Source organism: Notechis scutatus, chromosome 1 (assembly GCF_049901735.1).
Source record: "Notechis scutatus isolate UNSWTSFEM ecotype Mainland chromosome 1, rNotScu1.2, whole genome shotgun sequence".
Classification (NCBI taxonomy): Eukaryota; Metazoa; Chordata; class Lepidosauria; order Squamata; family Elapidae; genus Notechis; species Notechis scutatus.
Window position 1 is genome coordinate 75,759,828 of NC_142009.1, and position 27,680 is coordinate 75,787,507.

A 27,680-nucleotide genomic window follows, 5' to 3' on the forward strand; every position below is an offset into this window, starting at 1 on the left:
GCTATTGGATACTCATGCTCAAATTATTAGATCCCAATAAACGTGCAGCTTCTTTCACATATGCCAGGCCTTCCCTCTTTTAAAATATTTTTTCTTGAATCTTTCCATTCCATTTGTGAGTTTCATTCCCCAAATTTCAGTAATATCTGCTATTATAACATTTTTACCTTCCTGTTTTATTTTCCATATTCTGTACATTGTATGCACACTAGAACCCTTGAGTTGTGCAGCTTGATTTGTTCCTGGATTTACATGTTAATTATTGGGAGCTTCTCCTTGCTGTCCGCCCCTCCCAATCCCATTTTCAGTACTTGACCTTGTTTTGTTTTCTGGATTCTTCCCCCTCCTCCCTCCAGGGTTTTATTTAACACCTCAGTATTGAGTTCACCAAGCACCTTCCAAACATATTTGTCTTTTATTTTTTTATTTATTCAAGGCAACATACATACCTCATGCCAACGCATCCTATTTTCCTTGCAACAATAGCCCTATGCAGTGAGTTAGGCTGAGCAAGGCCTGATCCAAAGTCACCCAGCAAGTTTTAATGCCAAAGGAAGGAGTAGAATTCAGTCTTTTGGTTTCTAGCCCAGCACTTTGGCCACTGTACCAAATTGACTCTCTATTCTTCCCAAGACTTGTAGGGTACAGTCCATTTTCTGCTGGGAATTCCATCTCCTGGAAACATGTCCAGGAATCCAAGCCATATCCATGGATCCCATACAGGTAGCCAATTGTTCACTTTCTCAGGATCATATCCTTCAGGAAAGAAACCAGTACTTGCAATGTAATCCAATTTCTTCACTTTCCTGTCCAGCATTTAATAGTCTCTTTCAGTATTGACTTGGATCAGTAAAGGTAGTTGTGGCTTTAATCTGCTGAAGCTTCCATATAATTCTTTTGAGCAAGATTGGTGCAGACAAGCTTACCTGTAATTGTGCCACCTGCAATAACATCCTCATGGTACTGAAAATACATAGTCGGGCACATTTTGGGATGTATGCCATAAGCTCAATCAAAGCCAAGTGATTTTCTCTTCAAGCAGGCTCGTGTTCTTCCATACAAGCTAGGATCTCTAGGTAGACATTACACTGAAAGTAAATTATGTATTTTAATTATTGAGATCCCAGAGGTATACTAAACATTTTGAAATGTGAAGTTATATTTGGTTATATCATTATTTGGGTATTTGGATGTGTTTATATGTGTGTGTATCTGTATGTGTGTGATATCATAAAGCATAATAGTGGCATGAACACAGTTCTAATTGTGACTTTCATGTAGAAGCAGCACAAGGGTCTATGAAAAGGGGAACATATGCTGAGGTTTTGCCACTGAAAAATTACATGTCTTCTACATGCTATCTTTCATATCCAATAATCAGATCATTTTCTAAAAAAAAAAATTGTAAGACAGTATTTCAAATTAACGTTAACTCAATCTTACCCACCATTAACAATACCAAAAAAATTTCTATAGTTACTGGTGTCCACTGGGGAAAGGGCAAAGGAGCACTAGTTATGATACAAACCCCATTTTAAAAAAAATAAAAAGAAAACATATATCACAACATGGCTAGCATGTTCCCAAAGGGCTTGTGATAGGACACTACTTTCATTGGTTTGGTGAATATGAGAAGCTCCTGTAGAAATTGTGTTCCACAGAGTTGGTAATATTTCACTTACAAACTAATTCTCAACTCAAAAGTGCTAATGCACCCAAAGATTTACAAGGGACTTTGAGAGGCTCACATGGTGTTAATCACATCACAAACAGAACGTGACTATATATAAGGAGAGAGAGAGAGAGATAAAAACAAGGGAAAAACCATCAGTGATCCATGTCAGGTGATTTTAATTAAGAATCAGATATGAATTGTAGCCATATACAATTGTGAATAAAACCTCAATAAAAACATCTACGAAAGGGAGAAACATCAGGTTTATCCATAAAACTATATTGAAGAGAAAGTCAATATACAGTGTTCTGTTCCAATGAATAAAATCCATCAAGAGGTCCTTTGCAAAAATTTCATTAAGATAAAACAGGATGGGAGATAGATACACGAGTAGGATTAAGCCCTATTTCATTGCCTAATAGCAGAAAACTAACAATGTTGCTTTAATAACCTCAGGACATTAACCCCCATCCGCTGACATATAAACGGAAAGCTCTAGACCAGGGCTGTCAAACTTGTGGTCTGCAGGCCAGATGCATCATGCACATCATGCGCCCACTCCTGGTTTAGCAAAGGGGGGGGAATCCCGATACGTCACATGACAATGCCATAATGGCACAAGTTTGACACCCGTGCTCTAGTCAAACCAAACTGCACTTATTTAATTCTTGAATTGGTTAACCTGAACAACAGACCCTGAGCGAGAAAAGCACTTCATACTGTTGAGCTCCGACTGACAGCATTGCAAAAGGCTTTTTATAATCCCAAAATACACTGCAGAAATATCTTCAGCTTGAAGGATTTTATGCCAATTCCTTTTTAAAGACTTGTTTCTTTTTAAAGTATCAAACAAGTTTTCTTTTCTTAAATAAAAACTGAGTTCTTTTTTTTTTAAGTACGGTATGTTTAAATACATTGAAACAGGGCCACAAACAGGATGCCGTCAAGTGTCAGGCACTTATTGTCATTAATGAAAATCCTCTCTCTTTTGGTCAATAGCAAAAGTTAAGCCACTCCAAAAATGTCAGTTATCTACATCTGCTACCCCAATTCAATGGACTCTTATATGACACTAATAATTGTGCTGCCATGTAGGTGTGCACTAGGAAGCCCAAACCAACATCTCCACAGTAGAAAATGTGGTGTTAGTTACTAAGAACAACCAATTAATCCAAATATCTTAAGATAAAGTTAAGCATCTGAAGATAAAGACAGCCTTCTGCTGTTTCCCATTCCCATCCTCAACACAAATATCCCTTTGTGTGATGGCACATAAAACACCCCTGAAAAAGAGCATTTTCCTTAGTCTTCTCTACAATTAATTCCATTTTATTATTTTCTAGTTATATAATGCTTTCTTTCAGATTCCAAAATGGTGCTCCAGTTTCTGAGGGACAGCTGCATATCAGTGCTATATATTCTGGCCTCCATACACTGCAAAGTGTGAATTTTGGAACTGAATTCAAAGACTACCCAGTCTTTTTTTCCCCATTATACCTTTCAGGGCAAGATTCAGAACAAACCTCTTAACTTTTGTCATAAACATTGTTAATGAGTATATATAAGGAATAAGCAGAAGGAACAGGAAGTAATCTGAAATAAAACAGAACACACGATTTGTACAGAAGTGACTTTTCAGTTCATACCACTCACAGGTATGGACAATGGACAACTCTTAAGGTGGAACCACTTAACTGGTGGTTAGCATGGAAGAAGGCTACAATTAGCCAGCCTGACAACAGATACAGTGCCCAAACAGGCTTTGTAAGAATTCCACATAGCATCAGAGGTACATGTGTACAGTATATATCTGTTATTGGGTCATCTCCCAGGAAATCCAATTCTCAAGGTCAAAAGCAGAAATTCAATAACCTTTGGTATTTGGTTGAAGAAATTACGATTTGTGCAGAAAGGGGAATTAAGGCTTGAAGGTGAAGGGGAGAGAAATACTGTTTAAAGTTACAGAAATGCAATGTCAATTGCATTAAGCTATTTCTGGATGTTGCAGATGCTGGACTAGGCTGGTCTCTATGTGTGCAGCCGAAGAAGGTGGTATGCTGGGCCACTCCAAAGTTGCAGGTGATCCTTAAAGTATTCTTCCATGTAAAATAGTTTTGTGTAACATTAAAACAACAGAAAAACTAATACAACAGGATGTTTGTGATACATTCAGGTCCTATTCCCACTATGGGAAGCAGTACCAGGAAGCAGAAATCTCATGAAATATTTTTAATGCAGTGTTTTGTTTTTAAAGAAAGCATCACAATGCTTTAAACATGTTGAAGAAATGTAATACCAGGGATGAGGGTAAGGTAAACGAGTTAAATTTCAAAATGTGGTTCATTGCTGCTATGCCAAAAGGAATCAAACAAATTAGTTATTTTTCATGTTATTTCTTCTGAAGATCCCTTTACCAGATGGTTTTTAATCAGTAAAAGGCGGCTCCATCCATGTATTTGATTATTTCTCTAAGCTAGTCTCTTTCTTCTTCTTCTATGTTTTATAATAAAACATATTAAATACATTTCATTCAATGTTTTATTTTTAACAAATGATCCTAAATATTTTGTGTACTAATTAGGCCTCATTTCACTGAAAGAAAACAAAAACATACACACCTTCCCAGCGCGCACCTCATTAGCTTAAGCTGGTTGATGTTTTCCCCTGCCACCAAGTCAAGTGACATAAGCCATTGTAAAAATGAGCATGTAAATGTCTGCAGATTTATATCCTGCATAATATATTTGAAAGAGATGTGCTGAATTTTGGTGTGTGGACTCTGTGCTTCCATCTTCCCTCTATTAGGAAAAGACCATATGGCATTCACAAAATGTTTTGGACCATCAACTTCAGAACCTCAAATATACCGGCCAAGGCTCTGACAGATGATATTAAAATCTATTTGTGCTTGATATAAAGTTATCTTCTTGTATCAAATGTATTTAATAGTACAGATGGTAGCCTATTAGTTGTTGGCATTCATGTGTAAAATAAATATGGGTATTCTACCAGAAGGCTTCATTTTCTCTGGAATTAGATTGCACACTTTGTCCTTAGCATACATACAAATATTAGGCAATGTATCCCTGGTTCATCACCAAATATGATGTGCAGAATGGCAATTAATAAAAGACCAAAAAACCCACCCATCCTTCTAACACTGGATCACTTCAAAATACAAATACTCATCAGGTTTCTACAAAAAAGTATTAGTACAAAGGGCAACATTAAAAAAGAACTGGGAAAAAAGTTTAAAAAACACACAGAAAAACCAATAACAGAAACCAAAAGACAAAATGGAAAGAGAGAGATGCTCTTTTTCCTTCTCCAAAAACCAACTGAAGGATTGTTTTTGTCTACCAATTGTCCAGAAAATCAAATCCCGTCTTCAGGATAACATTATTTGTATTACTCTGCAGAAAGAAAGAAAGAAAATTTAGAAAAGAAAGCAAGTAGTTACAACCCACAAAGGTGTAAAATCAAGAGTTACAATATTGTACAACGGTTTGGGTCTAGACCTGGTCTTCTGCAGATGTTGCATTAGGAAGGCATTTGATTCCACAAAGAGTTTCCAACAGAGATGAGTTTTCATTGGTTGTCTCTCCGCTCTGAGTATCTTATGGATTCCCAAACATTTCCTCTAGAAGGCTGACCAGAATGAGGGAAGCAAGGCTATGAAAGAATTGCCTCTCTCCTACTACCAGCTAGAAAGGAATTTCATATATCCTGTCTGGCAGAAAGATCTATCAAACATTTCACAGGTTTGATGCACAGTGGGCCACAGCCATAGATGGCTGTGCTCAAATATTCTGCTGTTTTAGATATTCAGATTATGATTGGCTCTTCACTGAACTTTCTCTTGGAAGGCCCCAGTTACCAGAAATGCTACCCAAACGATATTTAAAATTAATGGGAGATGTGTAGGAATATTTGCATGATCAGAGAGGCTGGGTTATCCAAAATCAAGTACCAATTTTACTTGCTCAAAAATGAATGCCACACATTATTCCACCTTACCCTTCAAGCAACTAATCTCTTAAGGAACCATTTCCATAAAATGAGGGGGGAGGGGAATTGCTCATCTCATTGTCCCTTCAACCATTAAACAGATTTTATATGTTATATAATATGGTATAATGTAGGCCAGAAATAGCAAAGTTCTAAGGTATAGAAGTAATTTCTAAGGTATTACACAGTAATTTACACACTAATCCATCATACAAGCTCAATTAGTTGTCACCTGTTCATGCACATCTAAATTTAATAACAGCTTTGCAAGATCATGCCAAGGCCTATTTTAGGCCAGCATTTTGTTTCTCATAGTAATCAAGAAAAAGGTAGAGACATAGATTTCTAGATTTATTTTATCTATTCAAAGAATGTATTATAGCTGCCCAACTCTGAGCACATTAAAAATATACGCCCTTCCCAAACTGCTGTTCCCTACAAGCAGCTAACTGCCGCTGCAAGACTTGTCCATGATTTCATCCAACCCTTTCAAAGCCACTAGCTATGGCTAGTCATGAAAGTTATGGTGTGAAAAAGTATTTCCTTTTTACAGTTCTAATTTTTTTCGACTTCATTGGATGATCCAAGATTCAAGTGTTTGAAACTCTGTCTACTTTCTCCTTGCTTTTATATTTTACTTATTTTTATAATTTTTAATGATTGTATACACCTCAATCATGTCTCCTGCCCTTCACCTTTTCTCCAAGATCCCATCGTTTTCTCATAGGTATAGATATTTCTGTACCTTTCTATGTTGCCTGGCCTCTTCTGCACCTTTCCCAATTCTATTATATTCCTTTTTCAAATGCAGCAATCAGAATTCTACTTCCAGAATGTGAATGCATGTTAGCTTGGCAAAGAAGATATTACACTGCCAGCAGTTTTACTTTCAACTCCTTTCACAATCATCCTGAGCATGAAATGTGTCTTTTTTATAGCTAAAGTTGCACCAAGTTGACATCTTCACTGAGCTAATGATTCTGACGCACACGCTCAATCCCAATATCCTTTTCCTGTTTTAGTTACAGGAAACTCGGACCTGTGCATACGCCCTAAAGTATATCCTTTTACATGTAATTAAATAGAAGAGATGCTCATTTGGTTGCAGCACACCCACTCACTTTAAGAGAAGCTCTTCATAGTTAATTTGGGATTCTACCCCCATGAATGGAAAGAATCCACCCTTTCCCGCTGCACGTGTTAAAGACACTTTCTGCACACTGGAGCTGTGTCACATGTACAGCAATCAGAAGGCAATCAAGTTTATGTTTATGGAATAGCATGCAGGGCTTCAGGCAATCTATTACGAGCATATGCTGCACATTTTTAAGACATGAAATAGTGATGTTCACGTCTTAGATTTTTAACTTCTGCTCTTCTCCAGGAGGAAAACAAAGGATTTCAGTTGTGGACTTTGAATAGTCTAACGCACGGATGTCAAACTCTCTGCCTCATGTTGCCATCATGTGACGTTTCGCAACGATTTCCCCTTTGGCGGAGCTGGGGTGGGCGTGGCCTGCATGTGATGCATCCGGCCCACAGGGCACCACTTTGATACCGCTGCTCTAACGGAACTTATTTTTTTGGACTTGGAATGGTCGTGGTGCTATTATTTTTATTTGTTTACTTTTGCTTGGGTTCCCTCTACCTATCATACTGTAACAGGACAATTAAGAATCAGCCCTTACCTGGCCAAATCCTTGTAAATCTGGAACAAAGTTGCTTTGGGCATCTTCATTTTGGGTTTGAGCAGATGACAATTTCTCTGCAGGGTCAGAATGAGCATCAAAGGCACTAACTGCAGATTGATTGGATGGGGGCTTTTCCCATTCTATGGGTGTTGTGGGAACAGCTGGGGCGATCGCTTTTTCAGGCTTCGGAGCAGTGGGCTTCTCTGCTCTACCTGCTTCTTTTGGAGCAGGTTCTTGCCTATAATAAGGCTGGAGGGTTTTCTCTCCTTTTTCCATGGATTTAATTTGGCTCGGGGTTAGCGAATGGAACTCAGACTGTTCCCCTTCGCACTTGGAGCGCTCAGCATTGATCTTCCAAAATGAGGACTCCTCCTCTTTTTTGGCTGGTATAAGCCCATCTGAGTTTTGCGGTTTACCGCCCTGGGAAGGTTTGGGGGCTGGAGGGCCAGGGGCAGTTTTGCTAGGCTGTTTCTGTTCATGCTGAGGTGCTGCAGCCCCTGGTTCTTGGATCAACAGAGAAGCAATACTGAATTCCATTTGACTCTGTTAGGGGATTAAGAGTAAAAAAGGGAACATTAGTCCTTTTCCATGGACAACCAGTTGTTCAAATAAGACAATTCATTTCAGCTGTAAACATTCTTTTGCATTTTATACATAGTATTGAAGTTTGTACGGTAAGACAGCTTACATTTGGTGTGAAAATGGTAATTCTGCAGTGGTGCAAATGAGGCAGAACAATTCTTTATTCTAGGCTAGCTTGGAGGAAAGAAACACTCTTCCCACTTCTTTGCTGGTGAAAAGAGACATAGGCAAAGTTTTGTCAGAAAAGAGGCTGAAACATTTAAATAATTTGCTTACTTTGAAGAATGACCTAAATCAGATGTCAGCAATGTACTGCCTTCCAGATGTTGCTGGATTGTGTAATCTTTTGTCAATGGTTATACTGAGTAAGGCTATTGAGAAATAGAGTTGCCCGCCTGGAATTCTTTAAGTACAAAATTCCTTAAGAGTTGTTAATAGGATAGTATGATGCAGAAAATGTTCAAATGGAAACAAATCATTTAGAGGCTCTGGACAAGGGGAAAAAAAAACTGCAACGGTTAATTTTAAAAAGGCAACACAGCTCTCAATTGACTCTGCCTGGTCAAAAGCTACTGAAGAAGTTCTTTCTCCTCCATCGTGTTCTCCAGAGGAACAGTCTTGCTCCAAGATATCTGCAAGTCATTTCCTCTCACACAAACCACTGCTGTGGATTCAAGGCCAATATATATCTTGCCGTATAAATTTTCTGGCCGGACCAGGATGCTTTTTTAAAAAAAAAGAAAAGAAAAAAAAACTAGTTGCTGAGAGCTCTGCCATGGAATAACAGTCTAAGTTTAGACCGGACAAGGAGACGGGAGAAATGTTGGTAGAATCAAAACAAGACAAGCTACTTAGCTTGGATATACAATATTTAAATTTCCCAATCCAACCCAAACTTTTATTTCACTAAGAATTTAAATCCTTCCTTTCATATTTTAAAAGATGACTTTTTAAAATGTAAACATATTCAGTCATGTCAAAAATCATCTTAAATACCTCATCTATTTCCCCAATCCAAAAGACAACACAAAGCATATTTCTTTCCCAACTCCGCCCAATTAAATATCCATTCAGTAGTTAAGATTAAATCCTAATACAAACCTAATGGAAAAAGATTCCAACAATATACTTCTTTGCCACTGCTGCATTAATCTGAGAATGGTCACCTAAAAGAGGTGAGTAACTTTCAAGCACAGAAAAATCAGGAGATCCAGACAGTTCAAATGGGTATAAAGATTTATTGCAAGCTTAAGCTCTCTACAAGTATCTGAACTACTATTGGCCAAGGGAAATTGGGAGATAAGAATAGAAGGAATTCAAGGTGGACTGGAATTAGATCTCTTGATGGGCACGAAAGGACTCATGACTGATGATGTGTTTGACCTCTCCTTCAGGCTCACCCTGGTCATCTCCTACAGTAACCTGAAGTTCTAGGATGCACATAGCTCCCTCCTTCTCAACTTTTCTTCTAGGGCAATTCCATCCAACCATAATGCCAAATGCCAGTTGTAGCACGAGCAAGGAAGCACAAAACCATAGTGTATGGCAAAGCAATTAAAAAGACTATGTCCAGCCTCCTCCCAAAACTCCAATCCAATTTTTGGAAATCTCATTCCTAGCCATGTATGTAACACAGTTCCAATAATTCCGATAATTCATAATGTGTCCTATCTATTGCAGCTTTCACTCCATTCACAAATGCTAAGTGCAGTTTTGCCCATTAAGATGAATTCTAGAAATCCCAGGCCTGCTTTCATCATCCCTAGGACCTTTCTGATGGGGGGGAAACATCATTTCCTAGAATTCTCAGTAATTATCACAACAGCTGGAGCATCCTGGAGGTCTAACTCCATATAACTCACAGGCATTCAGGTAGGAAAGGGTGTTCTAGCCAAAAAAACTCTTTTGCTACGGTCAAATCTTTTAATCGACCATCAATGACATTTGTTTATATCCTGTCTTGATCACAAGGGAAGAAATATACGTGAAGGTCTTTCTTCTCCAACTTCTACCAGGAAATTTAATTACATTCATTTCAAGGCTGCTTATGGCTGAACATTTCTCATCAGCTGTATCACAGACTTCAACAACCTAGGTGCTCTTCAGATTTCTCCCAATCCTGGCCAGATTTATCAAGATGAGGCCAAAGTTGGGAAAGATGCTCCATGAACCAAAAGAAGTTGCACTCTCCCTCCTCCAGAAGTTCCCCTGCAGGCTCCATATCCAACCACTGCCATCCCTCCCAGCACGTATGGGCTGCGTTATAAGGCTGACTCCCATCATGCTGAATCAAGCTGGATCTGAACTGACACATACTCAACTCTGAACTAAAACCAGCGAATACCACAAGAATCCGAAGAGCTATTTTTATATCTTATGAGCTTGTGGGGAATGTGGAGTATTTCATGAAGTAGATAGCATACAGAGCCAAAACAAGCTGTTTGGCTTGGCAACTGCAAAACACAAGAGAAAATAATGGGGGTGGAGGAGAAAGTAAAACAAAACCTGAGGGACAGGAGCTTATAAAACTGTTCAAAAGCCCTAACCTTAAGCAGAACCTAGACTTCCAAAAGCAAAATTATATCCAAGAGACATTAAATAAGAACCTACAGCAGGCTGCATTGATACTCTTGAAGCACATATCGCTAGAGAAAGCTGTTCTATGGTTGCATTTACTCAGTGCCTTAAACTTGTCTAAAATGGGATTAAATAATCTGTGATTTGGTGGCAGGCAACTATTGTTTTATGTGCTGTCTTGAAGTAAACCATCTTATTAAACCATAATATTTTTTTCAGCATAGCACATTATGCGAACATAGCATTTGTGTTTAGTTGATCTAAGTTCAGAATTAAGGAACTTAAATGAACCTAGCCTACTTCCTCCAACAATTAAGAATTTCTTTCTGTACTAAAGATAAGGTCCTTGAGGAGTTTAATCAACTATGTTCGTGGTGATGGCGTAACTCTTCAAACTATTTTTATTTAGATCCATAAACTGAACTGGTCCAAGAATTCTCCCGTCCATTGCCAAAGAAAAATAAGACCAGGCTGAAATCCATAACTATGGAATTCCATACATATAGGAATGTAAATAGTACATCTAAGTTTTAAAAACTATATGAAAAACATGTATTCCTATTTCATTAAGTTTACTTGTGTTTGGTTATTCTGAGTATGTTTTGCGAAGGCAATCAGAAAAAAACTTTGAATTCCAAAAAAGAATTTGTACATGGAAATATGGAGGAGGTTTACATACGGATACGCTGTGGTTCTTAAAAGTTTTGCTTCAGACCTTTTGTCTGAAGATCCCTGGATGAAGCTGTTTTGTAAGGAGGGATAAAATTCCTCCAAGCTGGATATGCAGGACTGATTAACAGTTAATTGAAACATATAGTTGCAACTATTGCTGCCCAAGGGAGCCATGCGAGTTACTGAAAGCAAAGGTTCTCATACTTTTGCTGCACACAAATATGAAGCTTTGGATCACTTCCTCAATAAATAAATGAACAAGTATAAAGTGCTTTTGATTCATTTTTAAATTGGGTTTTGTTATCTACCGTGTTTCTCACATAATAAGGCTGGGCCTTATTTTTTTTTGAGCCCCGAAAAAACGGCCAGGCCGTCTTTTCGGGGGTAACTTAGTTTCCCCTCTTTCATCCTCATCTAGAGCGCCCCACGGGCAGTCTCGCCACCAGCCGCTCCTAACGGGCGATCATGGTGAAGCGCAGAGAGCTCCCTACTCCCACCAAACACCTTTGCTGCAGACCCAAGACCTTTGGCACCTGCCGCTGTTGCTTTCCCTTCTGCCCATTCCGCTGCCGTTTGGAGTGCCGTTGGAGCTGCTGCCGCCGCTTGGAGCTGCCTCTGCTGTTTGGAGCCGCCGCCGTTTGGAGTGCCGTTAGAGCCGCCGCCGCCGTTTGAAGCTGCACTTCCGTGTTTGGAGCACTGCCGCTGTTTGGAGCACCACCACCACTCCAAACACGGCGGCAGCTCCAAACACGGAAGCAGCAGCTCCAAACATGACGGTGGCACTCCAAACGGCAGAGGCAGCTCCAAGCAGAGGCAGCTCCAACACGGAGCGCCGCCGCCGCTTGGAGCTGCCGCCGCCGTTTGGAGTGCTGCCGTCACGTTTGGAGCTGCCGCTTCCGTGTTTGGAGCTGCCGCCGTGTTTGGAGTGGCGGTGGTGCTCCAAACAGCGGCAGTGCTCCAAACACGAGAAGTGGCAGCTTCACGGCGGTGGCGGCTCCAAATGGCAGAGGCAGCTCCAAACGGCGCAGCAGCAGCACTCCAAACGGCGGTGGCAGCTCCAACGGCACTCCAAACAGCAAGTCCCCCACCCTTCCCCTATTTTGCATGTTTTAAACTAGGCCTAAATTTGGGGGGAGGGGCTTAATTTGATTTTATGCCTAGAAAACATGCTGGGTCTTCCTATTGGTGGAGGCCATATTGTTGGAGAAACACGGTAGTTTTAGGACTTGTGGGAAGAACAGAGTATGTTGATATCCTATTTACGCAAAAACATCAACAATTCACTTGCTATCATTATTCAGGTGTGATCAATAGAAGTTACCCTCCAGATCTTCTTGAGTTGCCACTCTTTGCAATCCTCAGAGGTAGCTACACTGGGCAGGGCGGAGAGAAACAGAAGATCAGGGTTACGAGGGCCACTCACTACCTGGTCCTGCTTTCACTGGGTTATAAGGGGGAGCCTTTGCTGTAATAGCTGAGGATTATGTGAACTGTAGCTGAAGCAATCTAGAGTACACCGGGTTGGGAATGACTGATCCCACCCACCCCAGGACTTTCCACAAGCTAAGTCCTGCTGATGAACAAGAGAGTCAATTTTTAAATCAGTGTATCTATTTCACACTTGAAGCATTATTCCATCTCTTTTTAAAGCATTATTTTCCCCAACATAAATCTACAATCAACAACCAGCTGCCAAGGGCTGTGTTGGGAGAACTGTAAGGACAAATGATTACTGTCAAGAAACCGAGGCAATCTGCAAAATATATAAGAGACAGACAAGACAGACACAGACAGACAGACTGACACATTTTTGGACAGACCTATTCTAAAGACATTGATTTAGTAATACGGTAGGTTTGCCAAATAAAGCTAAAAAGTAATTAAGAGTCTTTATCTCCCAACCTCCATGTTTTGGAACTTCATATATGATTCTGAAGTACTGAAATGAGGTTAACCGTTGCAATGGTAAAGAGTGATGGAAGGGTAAAGAGTGACGTGTGGCCTCTTCCTTACCATGTTTCTATTCTTTACACCTAAATTATTACTTAGAATATTCTAGGAAATGAATCTTCAGCAGAAAGCATGTGACTGCTTGTAATATACAATTTAGTTCTAGAATTTAAAATGTGTTGTGCTCTTTTCCTCGAGCCAAATGAATGTAGGTCAAGCAGAAGAAAGAAAATGGAACAGCGCTAGCCATAGAGCTCATGCATATACAATTTATCTGTTTATCAAAGATGGAGGGAGAGAATGAAACAGATGAAAGCAATATCTGGGGCTCCAACGGTAAATTCTAAGAGGGCCCTGCACTACAAAGGACGGTCTTTCAATTACAATTTCACCTAGAGAAATAAGGAAGGCAGTCTGCAGAGATTCTCAGTCATCCAAGTCATGGTTGTCCCAAAGATGCTTTTTCAGGAGGCAACTGGACTTTCTTGTTTTTTCTTTTGAAGACATTTTGCTTCTCATCCAAGAAGCTTCTTCAGCTCTGACAGGATAGTGGGAATGGAAGGATTTAGATTTATATTCAGAACCAGGACCACTACTCGGGTTACCCAGAGGACACAGATAACAATCTCCAAGTGCTTCAACGACCCTCTAAAATGATGCAAATGATCAGCTGTCTGCAAGGAATATAGATCCTTCCATTCCCCACTATCCTGTCAGAGCTGAAGAAGCTTCTTGGATGAGAAGCAAAACGTCTTAAAAAAAAAAAAGTCCAGTTGCCTCCCGAAAAAGGACTTTTGGAACAAGGAAGGCAGTGTAAAATATTTCACTGCAGCTTTGGACTACCTTCTTCTTCTTTTTAATTGGACTACCTTCTTCAGTGTGGTTAGACATTTTTTTTTCAGACTTTTGCAGAGGTCAGAACAGAATGAACTGAACAGAAATTCCAATACCAGCTTATGAGTTGTATTTGTCAAAAGACAAGGTTTGGTGACCACAAACAAGTAAAATGCCTGCAAACCCAATACTGAGAGCCAATATTTCAGAGTGCAGGTCCTCAAAAACATAGAAAACTACTTTATTCCAAATCAGATCACTGATCTGCCTAGCTAAGTGTGCTGCTGAATCTCTCCCAGCAGTCTCAGCCAGCATGACTAATGGTGAAGTATGTGGGGTGTTATTCAGCAACATCTGGAAAATCATTAGCTTCCTATATCTGTACAAGTAGACCAGCTTAACCATAAAAAGTGACTTTGGTCCAGTTATATTCCAAATACTTTGGCCACCTAATGAGAAGGAAGGACTCACTGGAGAAGAGCCTAATGCTGGGAATGATTGAGGGAAAAAGAAGAACGGGACGGCAGAGAATGAGGTGGTTGGATGGAGTCACTGAAGCAGTTGGCGTGAGCTTAAATGGACTCCAGAAGATGGTAGAGGACAGGAAGGCCTGGAGGAACATTGTCCATGGGGTCGTGATGGGTCGGACACGACTTCGCAACTAACAACAACAAATACATTTCATATTATGAGTATGAAACAAGGGTTTCTTGTACTTCTATTTGTTCCTCAGATGATAAATGGATAAAATATATTATTTTTATCATTATTATTGTTTGAAATTTATTTTGAGAAATCACAATTTTTCTGCTGTTGAAAGCTATATTCCACAAGATCACACATGATTACCTCTGGGCTCCAAAGCAGAAGTTTATTACTTCATTCTGTGTTCTGAAACTAAACAAACTGACAATTATTGCAAACATAATGATTTCAAAAAATTACCTTAGTTTCCCAAGAAAAAGGAGCAGAGTGCTCGTCTTGCCAGGTGATATCCTGAAATAAAAGCAAAAACATACCAATGAGCACGCACTTTCCTCAAGGCAAAAGGAACAGAATCATCCAGGATACCTTAAAACTGAAGCCAAGGGAAGGTTTATTGAGACTAGCCAAAATGCCACAATAAGATTGTGTACACTCTGGAATTCTTCACCAAGTAAGACGGCACAACTAAAAGAGGATGAAGGAAGAAACAAATGTCCCAAAAAGTAAGCCAATAGGAAGACTAAACACCAATTCATGAATATAATTGAATATTTGTCTTAGAAAATAAATTCATAGCAAAAAAAATGTGATTGATGACATAGTGTCCACACATTTTTTGAACCTCAGAACTGTGGGACTTGTTACTTACATGAGAACATTTAAAGTCTATCATTCCCTGTTTACCGATTCAAATGATCCAAGTCAAAATCTAACCATAACTGAGAAAATTCTCCCCTCTCCGCTGCCCACCAACTGTTTAACCTTTTCAAAGCATAGTCTACCTGGATTTTAACTGTCAATTTCCCTGTTCTTAACTACCCAATTAATACCGTGCTAGATCTTTAACTGTTCAGTCTAACAAATTCATTTTCTTATTGTTTTCCTTTTGGTCCTGTTTTTGCTGGAATTTTCTTTCATCAGTGATGTTCATTTTGTAGCCATCTGGTTGGCTTAATCTCTAAAGCCATTCCATGTTCAGAGTGATCTCTTCAAGTTTTATTCGTATCCCAAGTAGTACAAATTATTCCTATTTTATTTAGTTTAAATAAGGTTAAATGAAAATTCCAGTTTGTATCAAATACCCTTCTATAAGAGGCTTAAATGCATTGTTTCTGTAAAATAATCTGATCAATTACTTGATAAACCACTGTCTCCTCCTTAATTTATTTGCTTGAACTTGTGAGCTTCCTGAATAATTTTTTCTCTAGAACGTTCATTAAAAAACTTAATTATACTTGCACTTAGTTTATTCAACTTTGCAAGCTTGGAATTTTGAACTTTGTCCTTTTCAGACAAATATAATTCAAAGAAGAGATCATTACGGCTCATTACTAGATAATCCATCAAGTTACTGTCCCCAGCTTCTTTGCTAATACCACTGATACAGAGACTGCTTCATCTGTCAAGATCTGCCAGAAATGTTTTACATCCATAAGATCCTTCTCAATCATTTTATACAAGAGGCCTTTTAGTACCTAAGCTGCAAGCTTGACTAGCTAATAGTTGCCTTAAATTATTATTTCTTTCAGACATACCTGATATATCTTCTTTTATCAAAATAAATGACTTCTCTTATTCTAGTTTCAATTCCTGACTGAAATTTTTTTTAATGTTTGGTTGGGTTGGAATCTTTTTCTCAAAAACAACCTGATTAAAAACTATCAAACTTTTTGGTTTTATCCTCTTCTTGTTCAACAGAGAAGTTTTGTCAATGGCTTGGTTTGAACACTTTCATATTCCTTCCTTCCTTCCTTCCTTCCTTCCTTCCTTCCTTCCTTCCTTCCTTCCTTCTCTTCTTCCCTCCCTCCCTCCTGAAACTTATCTCCTGAACGTTTGCATTTCTTAATTATTTTGGAGAGGAATTTAGTTCTATTAAAAGTTGAGAATGGCTAAAAATGTTGAGCTCGAGAAAGAGCAAAGATTTCAGGGCCAATCCTGTTTTAATACGGGCATACCAGTTTTCTCTAATTATTCTGGAAATCTCTACAAATCTCAGATAGCAACAGCTAAGTTACTCAATCAGCAACAACTGTGCAGTAAGTAACATTACTTACTGAAAACTTTACTTTGTTTTTTGCTTCCTGTGCAGTTCTGATCAATATTCTTCCCAGATATTTGTGTACTATGCATGCTGATTTGGATTAATTTGTGATACTCATATTAAAGTTCCCTCATTATTGTTTCTAAAGCTGAAAAATAAAAAGATGAGTTTCAGTTCATTGCACTGAGCTCAGCTCAAACACGGTTGTCACACAATGACAAGTCTTTAAAAAAAAATCTTCCCAGAAGAGATCTATCAAGATATTTTCCTTAATGGCTTGGAGCAGGGCTCTCCAACCTTGGCCACTTTAAGACTTGTGGACTTCAACTGCTAGAATTCCTCAGCCATCTTTGCTTTGCTTAGCTGGCTGAGGAATTCTGGGAGTTGAAGTCCACAAGTCTTAAAGTGGCCAAGGTTGGAGACCCCTGACTTGGAGAATTTCATCACAAAGGCCTATTTCTCAAGCCCTTATCTTACACTATTCTTGGATGTAAAAAAGAAAAAAGGAATTGCTCCGGTATTGGCCATGCCACTGAGGAATGTCAAAGTCTCCAATCTGTTATGCTTGGCACATGCATGATAACCTTTAGGAAGGATCCCTTGATTCTGATGTGGTCTTGCTGTCATGCCGATGTGGTTTTCCTGCTTTTATTTACTGGGAAATGGCTGAGATCTAACAAGGCAGGAGAGCCGAACTGAGAAGAGGGAAACAGTTAATGCCTTTGATTCACATTCAGACAACTTAGAATAAATCCCTCAGGGAAATAACCTGACGTGGAAAGATATGGATAGTTTCCCTAGAGCAGGAATTAGGTTTTTATTTGGGCAGGAACAGCAACATCTCTGCCGGCTTCTGCACATCCATGACAAAAAGGCCATCCCTTAAGCCAAAGTAAGGTCAAATGATGGTCCAGCAGAATCAATAAAGCATCAAGCACAGAAAAGGCCGCATCTAGCTACAAGTCGCCCAGGCAGTATGTTACAATAAGGGCATTCGAACGGAAAGACAGGAGAGGAGACACTGGCATCTTTCTCTTTCTCTTTTCTTTTTTTGAATAGCAAATGACATATACCAAGTGCAGACCATCCACCACAGGATAGTAATAACTCTTCTGTTAGCCAAAGCACAAAAGAGTCTTCTGTGATCATTGTGAACGCCTTTCAGCAGCAGCACTTTGCTTTCTATGTGGCATTTTAATAACACTACAGTAAAATATGAAGAATGGTGAGGAAGAGAAAGAAAAGAGATATGTGCTCAGTAGACTCACAGAGCACCCCCCAAGCTATGTTCCTGCAGCTTCCCCTTCAGGCCTTGCAAGGCAATCTTTAAAGCACTGAGTTTGCTGGACTGATGTGCACATATCTGTCAGCTCCACTAGATACACCAACACAGGAAATCAACTCCGTTGGAAAGATAAAACGACCTCTGTTGAAATTGGCTGCAGTAACAGAATTTTACATGTCTGGTTGTGTTGTACCTCCTCTCCCTTCTTATACACCAGTAAAATTGGGAAGGTGTCTGTCACAGATTAATCTAATTGTTTGAGAAAATAATTGTCTACATAACATTCCAGAAAATCATCGCCTGTGCTGAGTTCCTGTAGCTTCTGAAACTGCACATACTCAGACGTCAATTGCTTTACTTTCTTTTGGCTGATGGGGGCTAGATCAGTGGCTAATATGATCCTTTGGAGATGAGGATATCTGGAGAAGATGGAAGAAAACTAGTGCATATACTGTTAACCATACCAATTTGGGATTTGGGAACCATTTATATTCTTGGAGAAGGAGCTACAACAAGCTTAGAAGGCTCACCAGATTATGGGAAGTTGGCATTATGGGAAGTTCTGCCATCTTCCACAAATACATCTAAGCCTCAAAAAGGTACCAAAAACTTTATTTGAAAATGAAAGACAGGTAGCTGCTGACCCCTGCTTTGTTTGGAAGGGTGCCCACTTTTCCAGCAAAAGGATTTTGGCAAACAACAATGTAAACAGATGTGTGTGAAACATTGTTTTTTTCTGTTTCTTCCCTCATGGAAGTCCCAGCAGATATTTTTGAGAATACCCACTACATATTTTCTCTCAGAATGCCAATGTGCATTCCAGTCCCAAAGAATCAGGAGGCCATCTGTTGGGCAGTATAACTGATATGAGATCCCAGAAATGTGAAAATTCTCATTGTTTTTAAGAAATACTAACAACAAACCTATCTGTCTATTATGGGTCCCATCGTTTAAAGAATGTCATCTTGCCGGGCCCAGGAAGACATTTTTCTGTTGTGGCTCCTGCCCCTTGGAACATCATCCCCCTGAAGATTAGGTAGGCCCCAATCCTGTTGGCCTTTTGAAAGGCATTGAACAAAACATGGCTCTGTTCCTGAGCATAAGAACTAGAGTGTCACTCATGACCATGAATTTATGCTGATGGCTGGTTGTTGTTTAATCTCAGCTGCTGATTACAGTACATATGTATATGCATTTTTACAGGTAGGAACCGTGGTGGCGCAATGGTTAGAATGCAGTATTGCAGACTGACTCTGCCTACAGCCGGGAGTTCGATCCTGACCAGCTCAAGGTTGATTCAGCCTTCCATCCTTCTGAGGTTGGTAAAATGAGGAGCCAGATTGTTGGGGGCAAAATGCTGACATTTCTAAATGGCTCAGAGAGTGCTGTAAAGCACTTTGCAGTGGTATATAAGTCAAAACGCTATTACTATTTATTTTATGGCTTTAATTGCTGTTAATCCCATAAGGAGATGGGCGGCCATATAAATTGAATTAAATAAACAAACAAAAATCTGAATATGCATACAGTAATATGATACATACGACAAGACAAACTATAGATAGACAAACGTAATTATTGTTCCCTAGCTGCACTTTCATTGATCCACATGAATTAAAACGCCTACTTCCAAACCTAAATGAGAAGTTTTGAAACTATTATAGATCTTAACCCTAGGAAACATCTCAGTCCTGGTTACTGGACCTTTCAGAAGTTAAAGGACCTTGCATAAGTTAAAGCTACCACATAATCAAGTTTCCTCCATGCTCAATGTTTGCAAAACCAAACAAACAAATAATTTCTACTGTGCTTTTTCATAATTTATCTTACTTAGTCCAACTAAACACAAATTTAAAAACAGCAAAGACGGTTGAAAAAAGAATGAGAAACGGACAAGCCTTCTCTGCTGTAGTGTCAGCTCTCTGGAATATCCTAGGAACCCCCAGGGTGAGGTTAGCCCCCACCTATTGATCCTTCCAGAAGGGTCTGAAGACTTGGCTCTGACAGTTTACCTAGGAACCCAGTAGGGGAGTACATCACTGGAGGTGACTACTGGACTAATTTGCTGACCACTGTTGGGGTTCGCCGGCAGCCTGTGCAGACGGCAGCGGAATTGGGACAGTGGGGAAGAAAGGGGATCAGTCCGGGAGTCTGGAGAGGACTCGGACAAGGGTCCTGCATCCGATGCAGAGATGGGGCCAGGACCAACTGGGAATGAGGTGCTGCCTCTGGAGCCTTCGGAGTCTGGCAGCAGTGAAGCAGAGGACCCAGGGGAGCCTGTTCCCAGCAGCTGAAGCAAAAGGAGCGACTCAGGAGTAAGGCTGGGAGGTGATTGCCCCTCCCATAAGGTATAAAGGACAGGCAAAGATGACAAAACCTTTGCAGGAAGCAAAGTCGTTCATTCGGTTCAGATTCATTCTTGAAGCACTTTGTACTTCGGTTGGTTTTTTTTTTTTTTAGTTCATTGGACACTTCTGTTATTGGCAGCACTTCACAGGAAAGGAAGGTGGGTGCTTATCTTGAGGGACTGTTTGAGATCCATTACCGGCTGGGAATGAAAATAATTCCCAGCGTTGCAATAAAACAAGACTTGTTTTTAAAATAAGCGTGTGTGCAATTACAGTCTTGAAAGCCTTGGTCAGAACAACCACCACTTCCCCCCAGCTCTTCCTGTGTCCTCTCTGTCTATCTTTTTAAATTTCATATTCCTTACAGGTAGATCTCATTTAGTGACCACCTCATTTAGTGACTATATGCAGTCATGACGATGATGAAGAAGCAACTTTATGATCAATCCTTGTACTTACAACTTTTGCAGGTCTAGGAAGCAAAGCAAAGCTGAAGTAAGATCATAAGCATAGTTGTGACCACTTCACTTAATGGCCAGGTTGCAGGTCCTAACTATGGTCGCTAAATGAGGACTTCAAGAAATATTCAGAAGATTAGTTTTTACATTAACGGAGAAACCAATTCTGTCTTTTGTTATGGCAGAATTATGAATGCTGAAAACCAGTATTGTGCAATATGCAGAAAATATATACTCCCATCCTAAGATTACCCCAAAGCCTAGTACTGATGTATCTTATGGGCCCTAAGAGGCTCCTCTGAGTAGCACAGGGTTATCCTAAATGATCAAAATAAACAATGACATACTGGTCTTACTACATCTCAACAGCTATGCCCATGTATTTTAGGTGAACATATTGAGACCATTATTAAGATGCAATTCTTACTTTTTCCAAAGACTTTGGCACAAGTATCAAATATAAAAAAATGGGAATAATTTTAAAAACTTCCACTTCAGAGCACTGCAATTTATTTTCTACATCCTTGGTTTTCCTAGTTCAGCAGGGGGAGTGGAAAACCTGACTTACATTTTTAGGTGTTTTAAAAATACCCGGGCCTGGAATATTCACAATTTTTGTGGGGAGAAGCACAAAAAGGATTGTCAGTTTCCTATAGTCAAACATAAACTATTCAAACAATACTAATTTTAGCAGTTACTTCCTACTGCCTGCTGTTAACAAGTTAGTTGTTTGCGGGCCCTTTTTATAATGTTTATTCCTGTGAATGAATTTGCAGGCTAAGTTAAGCACTGCCTTTCCTTCTTTCCAATTATTTTTAACTGTACAATCTCCTTTTTGGCTTTCTACTACTGAAAGATTATAAGTAGATCTTTACTGGTGTGACAAAGATATCCATAGGGCTCTTAGTTATTACTGTACTGTATCCTTTAAATGAGCATTTAAGGAAGTGCAGAATTCACTAGAAGAACCATCCTCGATCTGGTGTACTCCAGAAGTTTGAGGTCTGGAATTCTCAGAATTCCTAGCTAGTATGACAAACTGGGAGATGATGTTTTGAAATGCAAAGTAGCCTTCCCCAAGTTATCTTGAATTAAAATCTGAAGTACCTAATGTCTTAAAATATAGTTGAAATATTGGATAATCCCATTGTCCTATTATTGGAAAAACACTTAGAACCCCTGAGGTATCTTGATACTTACCAAAGTCTGCAATATATAAATTCCACAGTTGTTTGGATCAGTGGCCAGATTTAGAATTTTCAGAGTATGTCTTGGCTGGTCTTCTGGGGAGAATTTACTGTTTACAAAATAGTTGGGAGGCTAGATATAACTAGCCACAAAACACCCATTTACCAAAAAGCAAACTGGTAAAACTGTCCACTTCTATCCTTTATGTTCAGAATACCCCTAACTACCTTATACTTTTGCCTGTTTCTAAAGAGGTGGGCAAATACTTGATTCCAGCTAGCAACCACATTTATTTTCTAAGATTAGTTATGGAACCTATCTGGAACCTAGAAGCATTTTTAAGAATAATAATTGAGAATAGTGTCAGCTTCCTATTTTTTTTTAAATTAAAAGGATATTTTAAAAGTTAGATGGAGCCTGTTAAATGCCAAAAATGAGCCAAAAGGCACACATTAGTGCCCAGAGCATTATAGTCTATCTCTGAGACACAGAAAAGCAACTGTGTCAAATGAAAGATAATTGAAACATTAAGCGTGATAGCCGAAAATAAGACAATTGTAAAATATTTTTACTTAGCAGCCACCATTTCTACTTGCTCTTAGTTTATATTTAATAACTAAACATAAATATTAAATCCATATGTTATATACCTATATAACTATTATATCCATCCTTCCTTTTTTTGTAGAGTTCAAGGCAGTTTCCAAAAGATTCTCCTTTTATTTTGATAGTAACAATCCTTCAAGATAAAGTTGGCTGAAGAAAGTGACTTTCACTCAGTGAAATCTTGCAAAATCCGTAATTTCCATACTATAGGAATCAGAAAATAAAATACAAGCTGAATAGTCAAGATCTTGTTGATGACCCAAGCTCTGTAAAGGACCTTGGAATACTCATTCTAAGTGCTAGAGCCCACTGCAACTACATAGCCAAAAAGGCATTAAGAGTTGTTAACCTAATCCTACGTAGCTTTTTCTCTGGTAATATCACACTACTAACCAGAGCATACAAAACATTTGCTAGACCAATACTCGAATACAGTTCATCAGTCTGGAACCCACATTACGTATCTGATATTAGCACAATTGAGAAAGTCCAGAAATATTTCACAAGAAGAGTTCTCCACTCCTCTACTCGTTGTAGAATACCTTATGCCACCAGACTTGAAATTCTAGAACTAGAAAACCTTGAATTACGCCGTCTTCGGTCTGACTTAAGCATGGTATATAAAATCATACATTGCAATGTCCTACCTGTCAAAGAATACTTCAGCTTCAACCATAACAACACAAGAGCACACAATAGATACAAACTCAAAGTTAACCGCACCAAACTTGATTGCAGGAAATACGACTTCAGCAATAGAGTGGTCAATGTCTGGAATACTCTACCCGACTCTGTAGTTTCTTCCCCAAACCCCAAAAACTTTAACCTTAGACTGTCTACTATTGACCTCACCCCTTTCCTAAGAGGTCTGTAGGGGGCGTGCATAAGCGCACCAACGTGCCTACCGTCCCTGTCCTATTGTTTCTCTTATTCTTCTTTTATTTTTCTTATATGTACCCATTTCATGTATTCACTACTATGTATACACTTATACTTATTATCTTGTAAACAATTGGCAAATCAAATAAATAAATAAAAATAAATAGATGATGCTGTTAACATGGCTCTGCATTACATCCTACAACACCTTGAATCTCCAAATACCAAGCAAGGGTCCTCTTTGTACACTTCAGTTCAGCATTCAATACCATCATTCCAGACACTCTTCTAAGTAAATTAAACCAACTAGCGGTACCTGAACACACTTGTAAGTGGATCATAAGCTTCCTAACAGACAGGAAGCAACAGGTGAAGCTAGGCGGAATCACATCCGATACCTGTACAATCAGCACACCCCCCCAAGGCTGTGTGCTATCTCCACTTCTCTTCTCCCTGTATACCAATGACTGCATCTCAAACGATCCATCTGTTAAAATACTGAAGTTTGCTGATGACACAACAGTGATTGGTCTCATTCGAGACAATGATGAATCTGCATACAGACAGGAGGTTATACAACTTGCCTCGTGATGTAACTGGAACAATTTGGAACTGAACACACTCAAAACTGTAGAAATGGGGGTAGACTTTAGAAGAAACCCTTCCATACTACCACCTCTTACAATACTAGACAACACAGTATCAACAGTAGAGACCTTCAAATTTCTAGGTTCTACTATATCATATGACCTAAAATGGACACTTAACATCAAAAACGTCATCAAAAAAGCACAACAAAGAATGTTCTTTCTGCACCAACTCAGAAAGCTCAAACTGCCCAAGAAGCTGCTGATCCAGTTCTACAGAGGAATTATTGAGTCTATCATCTGTACCTCTATAACTGTCTGGTTTGGTTCTGCAACCCAACAGGACAGACACAGACTTCAGAGGATAATTAGGACTGCAGAAAAAACAATTACTACCCACCTGTCTTCAATTGAGGACCTGTATACTGCTCGAGTCAAAAAGAGGGCTGTGAAAATAATTACAGGCCCCTCACATCCCGGACATAAACTGTTTCAACTCCTACCCTCAAAACAACGTTATAGAGCACTGCACTCCAGAACAACTAGACACAAGGACAGTTTTTCCCCGAAAGCCATCACTCTGCTAAACAAATAATTCCCTCAACACTGTTCAACTATTTACAAAGTGTACACTACTATTACTGTTGATATTCTCACCACTCCTTATCACCCATCCCCTCCCACTTGTGATTGTCGGACTGTAACTTTGTCACTTGTATCCTTACGATTTATATTGACTGTTTCCTAGTATGATTTGATTGTTGATTGTACCCTATGACCATCATTAAGTGTTGTACGTTATGCTTCTTGATTCTTAATGAATGTACCTTTACTTTATGTATACTGAGAGTATTTACACCAAGACAAATTCCTTGTGTGTCCAATCACACTTGGCCAATAAAGTATTCTATTCTATTCTATTCTATTCTATTCTATTCTATTCTATTCTATTCTAATGCCACCTTTCCTTAATCAGGCTGAGAGAAACTACATTATACCTGACTTTCCAACACATTGCTCTTTTCAGGGTCAAATAACGTCCAAATCACAACACAACAAATCTGATTCATATACTGCAATTATATCATATAAGGCATGCACGAATGCACCCACATTAAAGATTAAAAAATCCACTTTGATAGCCATAGCAATAGTACCATGCAGGGATTTCTGTTGTATCTATGCATGGAATGTAATCTAACAGATGCAAAGAGATAGAACTCAACTGCCTGAACTGGAATTAGTGTAAATGAAATCTACACTTTACACTTAGTGTAAATGAAATCTACATTTTTGATTTGAAAACTTTTGAGAGCCTGGAGATAGGTAATCAACATTTTGCTTCTCTTCTACTCCGTTAAAATAAGAAGCAAGTACAGTAAACTATAAGGATGTTGAATAACTGCCCTTGTTCATCACCCCTAAATCAAGCTTTTATTCAGACATACAAACTAGTCTGTTTTTCAGAAGTGGCAGCTCCTTACGGAAATCTCGTTTGGAAAAACAGTGCAGCCGTTACAAATTATGTTGAATATCCTAACTGTTACTAACGTTTCTGTTATGATTCACACTTTCCTGTTTTCACAGTAAAATAATCAGGAATTTTACAAGTACTCACTAGCAGTGACAACTATCACTGGGATACACAATAAAATGAAGGGTGTGATAAATAGTAAGAATCAACACTAAAAACAAAATGAATGGGAATGGGGTAAATAGTTAAAAACTGAGGAGTCTGTTTCTTGTGTATTTAATCATTCTTGAAAATCTAGAGGAATTTTAATTTCTGCAGAGGCAGAAAATAAACATTCTGCAGACTCCAGAACTTTTCAATAACACAGCACTTATGGCATGCTCTTCCATCTGAATAAATCCCACTGAGCACAGTGTGACTGATGTCAAAGAATGCACACACAATTGTTAGGAAAAAAAACCCTTTTCACCTATGACCTGAGACTGTGCCCCTGTGGACAAGGAATGCTGAAACTGTACTCTCTATAAGGATTCAAGGACCCATCTTATAACTCCATACCTGGTAAACAATCCCCCCCCCAAGGACATTCTGACCATTTTTACTTACAATTGTTATCAGTTGTTATAGTTCAGTCTCTTTGAATGTAGCTGAATTTTGCTAGACTAGACTAGAATACTTTACACCAAGTGTGATTGGACACACAAGGAATGTGTCTTGGTGTAAATACTCTCAGTATATATAAAAGAAAAGATACTGCCTGTAATGTTAGGCAGTCTTTGATTAACCATTGATGAGCCCATCATCAACTGTAAAATTTAATGTGCTTTGGTTTGAAATTCTGATCAGTGACCGTGATTAAAAAATATAACCATCCACATTTGTTTGGATCTGTTCAGAGGAAGACTGTAACTCTCCAACCCAAACTAAAACATGCATGTTGTCTACATATACAGACTTCGGCTCAATTAACTTTACTATAGGAGCCAGGTAACGGCCTAAAGGTAAAAGGAAGCTCTGTACATGCCTGTCTGCCAGATACTTTTAGTATTTCTAGCCAGACTTCCAGCATACATAATTTTCTTTCTCTTTCTTTCTTTCTTTCTTTCTTTCTTTCTTTCTTTCTTTCTTTCTTTCTTTCTTTCTTTCTTTCTTTCTTTCTTTCTTTCTTTCTTTCTTTCTTTCTTTCCTTCCTTCCTTCCTTCCTTTCTTTCCTTCTTTCTTTCTTTTCTTTCTTTCTCTATCTATCTACCTACCTACCTACCTACCTACCTCTATCTTGTGGTGTTTATGTTTATATTAGTGGTGGAGACCCTTTGCGAGGTGTATGCAAGATAATTTCATTTTAATGTATTCCAATTAGTGTACATTCAAAGTAACAATAAAGTTAGCCTAAGTGTAAACCCTTTTTAAAATACTACCGTGCGTTCTCGAAACCTTTTCTTTATGCCTTATCTGTTTTTCCTTGATGCCACCTGTCCCCACAGGTGACTCACTAAGCTGCTTCAAAACAGGACCGTCCAAGCCGGGGCCGGGAAAAAAAAACATTATCCTGCTCACCCTCTGTACATGTGCAGAGGGCGACTGTCCCGCGCACGACAGCTTACCTCGTCCCCGAAGCGCACTACCTTCTGGCCGGTATTGAGGCGCAGATTCGGGTAGCAGACCGGAGGCGGGTTGTCTCGGGTTACCCCTCGGTGAGCCGCGTACCGGGCCTGGATGTTGGGCTGCACCAGGCTTTTGTCAATGATCTCGTCTTGCTGGCGGGGCGGCAGCCGCTCCCAGTCTGGCCCGTAGCGTTCGCGGATGCGCTCCTTCTCCGCCATGATTTTGCGAGCCATGGGGCTGAGCGAAGAGAAGTAGCTGAAGCGCTTACGTTCCCGCTCGTCCAGCGGCCGGTTCCCATTCAGGACCGCCGTCCGAGAAGCTGCGATCGCCGCCGCCATGGACGCCATCGCCGACCTGCCCCTGCTTCCCGCGGCCCCGGCGCTCGGGGACTCGGCACGGCGAAGAGGCAGCAGAGAGCCGACCGACTCTTCCGCCCCGCCCTCCGCTCGGCGGTTTTGCTCCGCTCTTCGCCTCCGCCCACCTTTTGGCTCCTCCTCCTCCTGCGTTTAGTCCCG

At 39.5% G+C, this 27,680-nt stretch overlaps 1 protein-coding gene across 1 annotated transcript; it reads right to left on the reverse strand.

Annotated features, from left to right (window-relative positions):
• Positions 1–1,834: 1,834 nt before the first annotated feature.
• C1H1orf198 (chromosome 1 C1orf198 homolog) lies at positions 1,835–27,613 on the reverse strand. The gene is made up of 4 exons (XM_026669477.2): positions 27,165–27,613; positions 14,935–14,985; positions 7,372–7,917; positions 1,835–5,088 (listed from the first exon to the last, which is right to left on the reverse strand). Exons 1-4 carry the CDS (start codon positions 27,510–27,512, stop codon positions 5,032–5,034), a joined length of 1,002 nt encoding a protein of 333 aa, XP_026525262.1. The 5' UTR covers positions 27,513–27,613; the 3' UTR covers positions 1,835–5,031.
• Between the last annotated feature and the right edge of the window lie 67 nt (positions 27,614–27,680).

Coding starts and splice junctions, on each gene's coding strand:
- C1H1orf198 (XM_026669477.2), bottom strand. CDS start 27,512: ATGGCGTCCATGGCGGCGGCGATCGCAGCTTCTCGGACGGCGGTCCTG. Junction 14,986..27,164: donor TAGTGCGCTTCGGGGACGAG/GTAAGCTGTCGT, acceptor CTTTTATTTCAG/GATATCACCTGGCAAGACGA. Junction 7,918..14,934: donor CTTTTTCTTGGGAAACTAAG/GTAATTTTTTGA, acceptor ATCCCCTAACAG/AGTCAAATGGAATTCAGTAT.